The following is an 11,389-nucleotide window of genomic DNA, read 5'->3' on the forward strand; positions in this document are numbered from 1 at the left end:
TCTTTGACAATTAGAAAAAGGGAAGTAAGTTTTTTTTTAAGTGACAGCTCTAATAAAACAGGGTAACATAAAGTCTCAAAATAACAACAATTTTTCCCAAAGAAAGTACAAGTTTGAATAGAAAACTTATTTGGGAACAATAATTCATCACTATCCCAATCAAACTAAATTATGAATATACTTCAACAACAATGAAAGTCTTCACCCACCAGATGTGATTAGCTACATAGAAGATCAATTGATGCCATTGTCAAAAACCAGCTCTTTGCATAGGCCATTTAGATCAAAATCATTGCTATTGGAATCTGAAAAAATCAATCACAACAATATTATCAAATTTCATCATACAATAAATTACAAGTGCTTAGCTGGAATTAAAAAAAACATCATAAATTCAATTGTATGGTTTCACTTATGGATGAGTGAAAATTGATTTTAGAAATGTAAAATTAGTTTTGACATGTAAAATTAGTTTTGACATGTTTGATATCTTTGATTAAAATTAATTTTGCTTCTACAATTGAGTGTATATTTGGATTGTCGTTGATTTTGGCAAATTGCGGTAAAATTATGATTTTGTTGAAACTCTAAAATATAATTTTTGCCAAAATTACAGTAGTACACCGTGATTTTCACGTACTCATGGTCAAATTAAATATGCTATAATTCTAATTTGAAGCTTTTACCTCCTACATTGATTGATTTTTAATCTCAAATTTATTATTCAACTCACTTTTATATAAATGTATCCGAACATAAATCAATTTACATTCTACTTACTTTTAGGCGAAATCAATTTATTCAAAATCAATTTTTACGATCACAGACCCACCAATTGAACGGTGGTTGGTCTTTTAAAACCAATTAATCACTTATCTGTTTTATAAACCAGCTTCAGGACCAAGGCAAACAGCTACATTTAAATTTATTATCAATACAACATTCAGAAAAATTAATGATTACCTTGTTCATTTTTAGAAAGATTATCCAGTTCAATTCATGGAAGCTGAGCATGAACACCTGATGACATAATACAAAAGCTTAAAAATCTCCTAAGAACAAGATTTGTTAAAAATTGCATTGAACCATAAACAGAAAGTCTTATTATGTTTACCTTGTTTGATCACATAAATTCTCCACACATCCTTCTAACTTCTTCCATTCTGAGCACATATCACACTGTATCCATTGCTCATTCATCCTGTGATTCAATCACAATGCAAATGAAATACTCAATTAGTCCTAAGGAATATATATATTGGTTGCTCTATTAGTACTTTGGCTTGACATGGAAGTTGGAACAAAGTATAAATTTTTTACAATGTTCTATAGCAAAATAAGAAAATAGGTGTAGTAAGTGAAAATTTGAACTAGGAATAATTAGCAGAAACACTGACACATATGTTTATCTTACCTATTTATGAATATACCCTTCTTTGCTATGATAGGAGGTTCCTGCATGGATTTAAGTATAGCTAATTACCAGTCAACACCAACACAAAGTTGTATAATAAATTTGAGTTAACAGTATTACTCAATTTGTTCCTCCATAGATTAATGTCACTAATACTTCAATAGTTTGTATAATTAAATTTTGAGTAAACACTCAATGTCTATGGATAAGAGCATTGTCACATTAATCATTCATGGATTTTTGTCATTAAACTAGTCCTCAAAGATTAAAAGGAATGATAAAGGTGGTATCAGAGTATATGTTATTAGAGTATAAAACACCAAATATAGAAAAAAATCTAATATAATATTAGAGTATATTCATTCCAGCCATCCACCAAAAAGTATCTATGCACTAAGTCCAGGGTGTGAGTGGTATATTAAAAAATATCTTAGTCTCACGTTAAAAAGAGATAAAATTTTAAAAGTGACATAAAACACTTACGAGAATGAATTAGTTTCAATATATGAAAATATAATAGTATATGTAAAATAAAAAATGAAAATAGAATCCAGGAAGAATAATTTGCAAATAAAAAGTGAATATCTCATAAAATGACATGCTATGATAATAGTTTACTCACATCATATTCTTCAAAAACATGATCATCAATGACCACAATGTTTGGGATAACTGTTGGGGATGGTTGAAGAAAACCCTGAACCTCTTCCCAAGTAAGTTTCAGCATCAATGGATCTTGGTTATCAATAAGCTGCAGCCTCTTACTTTTTGAATCAATGTCAGATGCTCTTTTCTTCTCATGAGCAACTAGCTCTTGTTGTGGCAGACCTCTTTTCAAGCCTTTAGACACAGTAAAGTCATGCAAACTCATATCATCATCACTAGCTGAAGCAACATTTTCAGGCACCACATTTAGGGTGGTTTCTTCACTTTCCTTTAGTGACTGAAAGATGATATATCACAGCAATCACTTACAGCAACAAATTCATAAACATTTATGATATAAACCATTTTTAGAAAATAAAATAAAATAAACTCAAATTATTTGCATATAAACTATAAACTGTTTTTATAAACTATCATAGAGAGTTAAGTTGAAAACAATTAGGTACATGTCATAATTTGTCTCTCGTATACAGTCTCACAAATGTTATGTCTATACATAAATTCAAATAAATTAGTTGAACCAGATCATAGATCTAAAATGTCATTCTCTAGTGACACATAACACAATTTCACACTTAAATTTTTAGTTGTTTTTCCTTACATCTATGTTATCTTGCACAAGAATTTTACTAGTATTAATTTTTAAGGTTTGAGTTGGCGGTTACCTGATCAGAAGAAATTGAAGCCTTTCGAAACCACATTATGAGTTTCTCCCCAGGTTCCATCCGGCTAAATGTCACTGCAACATTTTTTTGGTAAAAGGAAAACATTATGTATATTTCTAACCATATGATTAACTATAATTTCAATGTGAGTTAAATTAAATATTTAATTAAACTAAATTAATCACATTTTTACACATGACTAATCAGGTATCACTACAAAAAAATGGATTTCGACGAAGTATTTTTTATATTGGTCTATAAAAAATGGCATGTGGGGGTGTATATATTAATAAATTGACTATTGATGAAAATAAGAATTTATAACAAAATATACCAAAATCTCCAGCTTGCAATTGCATAGATCGAATCCAAGGATTTACACCTTCTAATAGATAAATCCTGCTGCTATTATTTGGCCAAAATCTAAATCGAAACACCAATTTATTCCCTTTCACATCTTCAATTTGTAACGGAATGCCCTCTGGTTGTGAAATAGGAGGAAAATATGTCTGCAAAATTCATACCACTTTCAATTCTAACAAAATTATAGAAATTTTTTGTAAAAATGACTAAAATTATTGGTCATTAAGAGCAAAATTTAGCTTATTAATTAGTGCAAAACTTACTTCAACACATGGTTTTGGAAGAACCATGCGACCAAGTCGACCAACATCACTTATAGTTAGTGTCTTCTCAAATAGTGGCACAATGGTACATTTTAATCTTCAACACATCATTGTGTTACGGTTAACAAATTTTTTTTTCCAACAATAAGTTTATTACATAAGTATAATACATGGTTATTGTTACACCGTTATTATTACATAAATCATGTCTACAGAATTTTTTATATTCATTTAAAATTGCTTTTAAGTATCATTGAGAAATATTAAGGTTTAACATTTTATTCATTTTGATCGATCTGCGATAATTTTGATACTTCTCAATGATAAATTAAACGACATGATTTGTATCATAGTAACTTTTAATCCAGCAATCAACAATCAGTTATATAATATGAATATCTAAACGAAAGAAAAATAAATATTGAATAGTATAACAATATCTAGATATTATACTGATATAATTTGATCACTCGTGTATAAAATGTAACCTATAATTAAAAAAAAAATTAAAAAAGTAAAGGATACTGTCCAGATAATTGCTGTAATTCTTGATGAGTAATCTTAGGCAAATAACGGGGATATATGTGATTTTTTGGTCTTCTTATAGCTGATAAGGGACTTGCAACTTGAATTGGTGATGCCATGATCACATTTTTCTCTGACTTTGAACTTTTACTTTGTTCCTTTTCACCATAGGAAATTGAATTTCCAAAAGGAGGGGCAATAGGGGACATACTCAATGATTCATATGCATCTTTCACTTTCATATCTGATTTTGTTGGCTCAGATGATTCATAATTGCTTCCAAGTTCTTCAATAGCAGGGGAAATTGAACTCTCACCCTTTTTAGTGCTTGAAAACTGTGAAACAGTCATTGTTAATTCCTTGCACTTGAAATTCAAGAATAATGCAAGTAATAACAGATTTAATTTACAGAACACACTTAACAAATAAAATAATCTCTGCCTTATTAAATTGTGATAAATTAAGATATACTCACATGGAAATTGAGTGGTTGTAAAAAATAATATTACTTTGTAGCAAAATATAAATAAAAGTGAGTCGATAAAAATTGATGTATTTAATCTAAATTTTATACCAAATACACTTGTTGACTTACTTTTACTTATATTTTATTACGGATAAAATATCATTTTATGTTTTTAATATAACAATAATTTTATTTCAATTTTATCACATGTATTTCAATCTCAAATTTATTAACATTTCACTGGTGATTTATGACTAGTGTAAAATTATTACATTCTTTAATTTATTCATATTTTTTCTTAATTTAGGTAAAATAATTTTAAGGAAACTGTTAAGAAAAAAAATGGTAAGAAAGTTATAGAATTTGGATTTGACATAAATATTTATAAAACTCGAATTTAAGGTTAGAATTCTCATTTATGAAAACCTTTTAAGTTATATCACATTTAAACGTAGGACTGTTATCATACAACTTCATACCTATAAGGTGTCCAACAAAATCTTAGATTTTTGCAATTACAACATAATATAATAAATTGAGCAAAACAAATTTATAAATTTATCTTACATGTTCAAGTCTTGAATTCTTTGACCAATTTTTACAGCTTATGCCACCACTACCTCGCAACTTAAGTAGTGATTGAGAGGCAATTCAGCCACAATGGAAACGCTACACATGAAGAAAACATTTAATTAGTGTCATTAATTATAAGCTTATTGAGGCATGTCGAAATGCGAAAACTAGGGACAGAGAACAAAGTTGCATTGTCAATTAAATGCTAGACTAAATGTTATATTTCACCAACAAAAAATTAAATTAAATACTATATAATGTACCTTGCCACATAAAGAGCACGGTCTCCAACCAGGTTCCTTTGAGTGGAACACATCACAAAATGTTGATTGCTCATAGGTAGAACTATAATACACACAAAAATTCAAAGTATCAAAACGAGCATAATTTGTAATTGCAACTAATGTTTAATTTCAAACAAATATATAATATGTTTACAGCCTCTTTTGATCAAAGTTAATAAATGGGTTGAAAACAATGGAGGCTAGGGTTCTTTTGCATCAACCGACTTATAAGTTGAGTAAAATAAATTATATATACGTAATAATTAGAAAGACTAAATTATCCTTAAAAAGTCAAATTATAAACAAATTGTTATAATTGTGGCTTGGTTTGTTGTTATAACAAACTAGAAAAATCTTAAGACTCCTCAAAGAGTTTGTTAATAAAAAACTAAATCAAACATCCAATAGAAAAGAAAAAAAAAACAAACTTTGAGTAGTACATATCATTGCACTACTACTCACATCAATCAATCCAATTAATCTAATGACTTAATTTAATCCAATATGCTATAATTTTGTCCAAGAAACTACCGATACTACGGAGGATCTAAAAGATCAAAAAATATAAAATTGTCATCTTAGGAAAAACAAATTTAATATATCATTCAGAATACACTAATTTTATTAATATTATTATTATTAATATAGTATTATTATTGTTATTATTATTAAAGAAATAAAACAAAAGAACAAAGTGTTTTATTGGGTTTGGAAAATAGAAGAAAAAATGACGACAACAATGAAAAATATTTAATTTTTTATCAATTATTTTTGTTTTATAAAATTGTATTTTTTAGGCTAAATTACATTCGTGGTCCTTTAACTTAATTTCAGGTAACGTTTTAGTCATTTATCTTATTTTTTTCCGACTTGGTCCTTTATTTTAATTTTAAGTGACAATTTGATATTTTATGTTTTAAAATTTCAACAATGATATCCTTTTTTATACAAAAATTCAACAAAAAAAATTCAATCAAAACTCATAAATTTAATTATATTCTTCAATATAATACAAATTTCATCAATTTCGTAACGCAAATCTTCAAATAAACTCATATTTTCATACTTTATTTGATATTTTTAAGAATAAAGGACTAAATCGGGAAGAAAAAAAAATAAAAGACTAAAACGTTACCTGAAATTAAGTTAAATGACCACAAATGTAATTTAGCCAATAATTTAAATACGTTTGACTAAATTAAATTTATGTGGGGCATGATTAGTTATACCTATTTCAATTTCAATCAATTTGAAAGTATACTAAAAATAATGTGTTGATAACACTTTTCTTTAGTATTTACCTGCAATTATCGCAAAGAAGGGTACCACATGCAACGTTCATGCAAATCTTAGACTCCATTTTCAAACTCAGCTCAATTCTGCAAATTTTCAAAAAAAATCATAAATAAATCAAAACCTTATCAACTACGGTAATAATATGTAAAAAATCATCAACAACTCATAGAACATCTCAAAAACAAAAACAAAAAAAAATTATTAACTAAGCTGAATATATAGTACGCACAGAGCTGAAGAAAAATAACTATTGTGTAGGTAAATATTTATCTTATAAGGAGTTACACACTACTACCTTTGTTGTAGAGTTTGAAATCAAATTTAAATGAGGGTTTTATTTGGGTGTGCTAATTGAATATCAAGGATAATCGGGGAGAAAGAAGGAAAGTGCATGCAAATGCAATAGAGTGATAAATGGAAAAAAATAGTTGTAAAATGCATGCATGAAGCTTGATGGATGGTTATGCTACTCAAACGAATCTATGTACCATATATTGTCTTATTTAAGATTGTGATGCACATTATTAAATGATTTTTGTATATTTGTTTCAGAAATAAAAATAATTAATGATCAATCACTTTTATGAATCAAACAACTATGTGTTGATTTTTGTATTTTAGAAAATATAATTTCATAAGAAAAAAATATCATTTTGTTGTTATTGATTTTTTATATTTTATTGTAAAAATATTTAACATCCTATGAGTAATAAGAATAAAAAATAAAAAAGTTTTACTAACACTTTTGATAAATAATATTTAGTTATTATAATTTATATAAATAATAATATTAATTTAAAGATTAAATATAGACTAAATTACATTTGTGGTCCCTTAACTTAATTTCAGGTAACGTTTTAGTCATTTATCTTTTTTTTTTTCCGACTTGGTCCTTTATTTTAATTTTAAGTAACAATTTGATATTTTATGTTTTAAAATTTTAACAATGTTATCCTTTTTTATACAAAAATTCAAAAAACAATTCAATCAAAACTCATAAAATTAATTATATTCTTCAATATAATATAAATTTCATCATATTCGTAACGCAAATCTTCAAATAAACTCATATTTTCATACTTTATTTGAAATTGTTAAAAATAAAGGACTAAATCGGGAAAAAAAAAAGATAAATGACTAAAACGTTACTTGAAATTAAGTTAAGGGACCACATATATAATTTAGCCTTAAATATATTGATATTTGTCGAATTGACACATGTAAGTAGAAGTTCTTTAATAGTAATTTAAACTCATATATGATTTTAACTATTCTAAAGTGAACAACTCATTTTAGAGGTTAAAGTAAGTAATATTAACCATTAATTAACAAAAGATGAATTTGTTAAAATAATAATACTTGATTTTTTCACTTTATAATTTCTTGTTTACTAGGAGTATCCAAATTCATATATACATATATATGACATATAAAGTGAGAGAGAGAAGTTTAATGTGGGAGGTGAAAGGATTAAATGGTAGTCTTTTGATTAAAATATATGGTTGAGATTTAATTCACTCTTTAGTGACTCACGTGACATTTTTTTTACTGATTCCCTATCTTTGTATGACTTTTCATCTTTCTATTTTTCCATTTCACTTCGCATCAGTTTGTCTTATTTTCTATATTGTTTCACCTTCTAATTGTCTGCTTTGATTGAAATTTAAACCACTTATTTTGCTTGTCTTATTTTCTATGTTGTTTGTTTTCTCTCCTTTACCTAGACAAAGTCAAGTCATTTTCGTTTGCAGCATGTGAAGAACATATCACTGTTGAATATCATTATAATTTGTTAATTTTGTTCAGATATTATCAAGATATCACCGTTGAATATTGACACTTTTCTCCATCCTAATATGGTAACCTCAATGAGATGAAAACATATCAGATGAGAGGAGTTTTACAATGAGAGTGAGATAATTAAATTTTGACCATCCAACCTTACATGAATGATCAAGATTAAAATAAAAAGTAACGTGACTTCTTTAAGTGATCATATGTCATTTAAATAACTCATAATCATGACCATTAATGTATAATTGTATGGTCAAAATTTAATCATATCATCCTCTCATAATAAAACTCTTCTTATTTGATATACTCCATATATATATATATATAAAGTGAACAATAGTTTTGGTGAGGTTTTTATTCCAATTTTATTCCTCGTTTAAACTATTATTTTTAGAAAAATTTTCTTCTATATTTAATTAACTAACTATTTTTTAATATTGATAAAAAATATTCTTAATCTTTTTCAAATAAATTTTAATTCAAATATCCAATACTGTAAAAAAAAAATTATAATATTAATCAATCACGACCGTCAAATTATGGTAGATATTTAACTTTTTATCATCCGCTGTGTATGAGAATTTAACTCTTTAAGAATATACCTAATTTTTTAACGGCCTCTTCAAGTATTACCTTACCAACAACATTACACTATTGATGAAAATCAGAATCAATATTATCACGTGGCCTACTAGAATACGACTCATCTCAATTTCAAATCTATTTATTTTAATTTTTTTTTTTTATTGAATCGGCCATGTTTATATTGTTTAGATAAAATATATAAAATTTTAATAAAAGTAACCATATTTAATAAAAATACATAAAATATTAATTTTAATATATCGTATTAAAGGCTAAATTACATATGTGGTCCTTTAACTTAATTTCAGATAACGTTTTAGTCCTTTATCTTTTTTTTTCCCGACTTAGTCCTTTATTTTAATTTTAAATGACAATTTGATATTTTATGTTTTAAAATTTCAACAATGTTTTCCTTTTTTATACAAAAATTCAAAAAAAAATTCAACCAAAACTCATAAAATTAATTATATTCTTCAATATAATACAAATTTCATCAAATTCGTAACGCAAATCTTCAAATAAACTCATATTTTTATACTTTATTTGATATTGTTAGGAATAAAGGACTAAATCGGGAAGAAAAAAAAGATAAAAGACTAAAACGTTACCTGAAATTAAGTTAAAGGACCACATATGTAATTTAGCCTATATTAAATGATACAAACTCTCACATACGAATAATAGAGGAGGTCCTTTAAATTACTTAATATGAATGTCAAATTAAATTTTGACACCTTAGTATCATTTTATCCTATTCCATACATGTATATATTTTATAGGTTAAATAGCACACGTGACCCTTTAATTTAATTTTATGTTTTAGTTATTTATCTATTTGTTATTTTATTTTATTTTTTTGATTTAATCATTTATTTTAATTTTAAGTGACAATTTGATCATATATGTTTTAAAATATCAACAATATTATTTAATTTTAGTTTTACAAAAATTCAGAAAATTCATCAAATATTTCAAATAAAACCCATAAAATTAATTATCTCCCTCTATATAATGCAAATTTTACCTTATAGCGAACTAAATTGTCGCTTAAAATTAAAATAACAAACCAAATCAAAAACAAAAATATAAATAAATAAAACATTAACTAAAATTAAATTAAAAAATCCTTAACATATTTTATATACTGGAAATATCAAGTGAGATTATGTAAAAATGAAAGGAACATTTGTGAACCCTTAAATTAGAATGAATGGGCAAGGATTAAAAGGTGATTTCATTTCCTCACGTAACTTTCAATTCATCTTCCCAATATCTGTGTTTTTGTTCGAAGTTGAAATCAGCTCATCATCTTCCAATAATGATAACTCCATACCACACTCACTGATGTACCGGCGCCACAATTCGATCTTCATCTGCACATCATTTACATTTTGTTAGCCTTCGAACCTTCTCTATTCTACAAAAGTCTCTCTATTTTCCATGTTTATTTCATTTTTCGGGTTTGTCTCCGTGGAAGAAGGATTTTTTATTTATTATTATAATAGGCGGAAGAAGGAATTCATTGTTTAGGAAAATAACATATTTTAATTTAATAAAAATTAAATGTTTGCAAAAATGCAAATAAAAAATCGTGAATTTTTACAAAACAAAAGGAGCAGAAGAGAGAAAGAGCAAGTCACTAATTTAATCTAACGGTTCACAAATATTATTTTCGAATGATTGTCTACATTAAAATATTACTATAGTAAGTAAATCAATTGAAGTATTATATAAATAGATTTAACTAAGAGCATCCACAACGGGAGTGAAAATGAGTTCGTTCGTCAGCGTGTAATTACTTTTTGGGTTCACCGTTGGAGTTGTGCCAAGGTGTCATCACGGTACTGTCAGGAAGGAACGGTGCTTCATAGCAGTTACTTTTTTTTTGTTTTTTCTATCTACTTTTACAATTTAATAATAATATAATTATAACTACTACATTTTATTAATTTATTAATAATAATAAATTTATCATTTTTTATTAATTTATAGTCGGTAACTTCTTTTTAATTTATTAAATAATAATAATTTTGTAACCATTAGCTTTTTTTTAGTTAATATACCACCGTTAGCCTTTTTTTTCTCCTTTAATTACGATTGTTAACTCATTAATATAAACAATTTGTTACTCCTACTTTTTCTTCACAATTTTTGTTACAGAAGTTTATTAAAGTTTTTATTAACGTACTTTTTAATTTATTTTTCCATTTAAATTAATATTTTAAGTTATAATAAAATTAAATATTAATGTATAAATTAAAGTAATGGAATATAATATGATTTTTTAAAAGTTAAACCGTAAAAAATGAATGAGTTGATTTAAGGTGATGTGGCATAGTAGAACTTGAATCATGTTGAGTTCACCGTTGGAGTAGAAAATGAGTAAATTGCTTCAAGATGATGTGGCACAGTGGACCCCATCTAAAGAACCCATATTGAGTTCACCGTTGTAGATGCTCTAAGTAAGGTGATTTTGTAGTTGGATGAGTAGTTAG

The 11,389-nt window shown here is 26.2% G+C and overlaps 1 protein-coding gene across 1 annotated transcript; it reads right to left on the minus strand.

Moving 5' to 3' along the window:
• Positions 1-37: 37 nt before the first annotated feature.
• On the minus strand, positions 38-4,138 carry LOC101496174 (B3 domain-containing transcription repressor VAL1-like). Its single transcript, XM_073366756.1, has 9 exons — positions 3,897-4,138; positions 3,372-3,468; positions 3,080-3,254; positions 2,742-2,819; positions 2,037-2,275; positions 1,415-1,455; positions 1,115-1,201; positions 964-1,020; positions 38-305 (listed from the first exon to the last, which is right to left on the minus strand). The coding sequence occupies exons 1-8, from the start codon at positions 4,136-4,138 to the stop codon at positions 993-995; spliced, it is 987 nt and encodes a 328-aa protein (XP_073222857.1). The 3' UTR covers positions 38-305; positions 964-992.
• Positions 4,139-11,389: the final 7,251 nt, after the last annotated feature.

Source organism: Cicer arietinum, chromosome 3 (assembly GCF_000331145.2).
Source record: "Cicer arietinum cultivar CDC Frontier isolate Library 1 chromosome 3, Cicar.CDCFrontier_v2.0, whole genome shotgun sequence".
Taxonomy (NCBI): Eukaryota; Viridiplantae; Streptophyta; class Magnoliopsida; order Fabales; family Fabaceae; genus Cicer; species Cicer arietinum.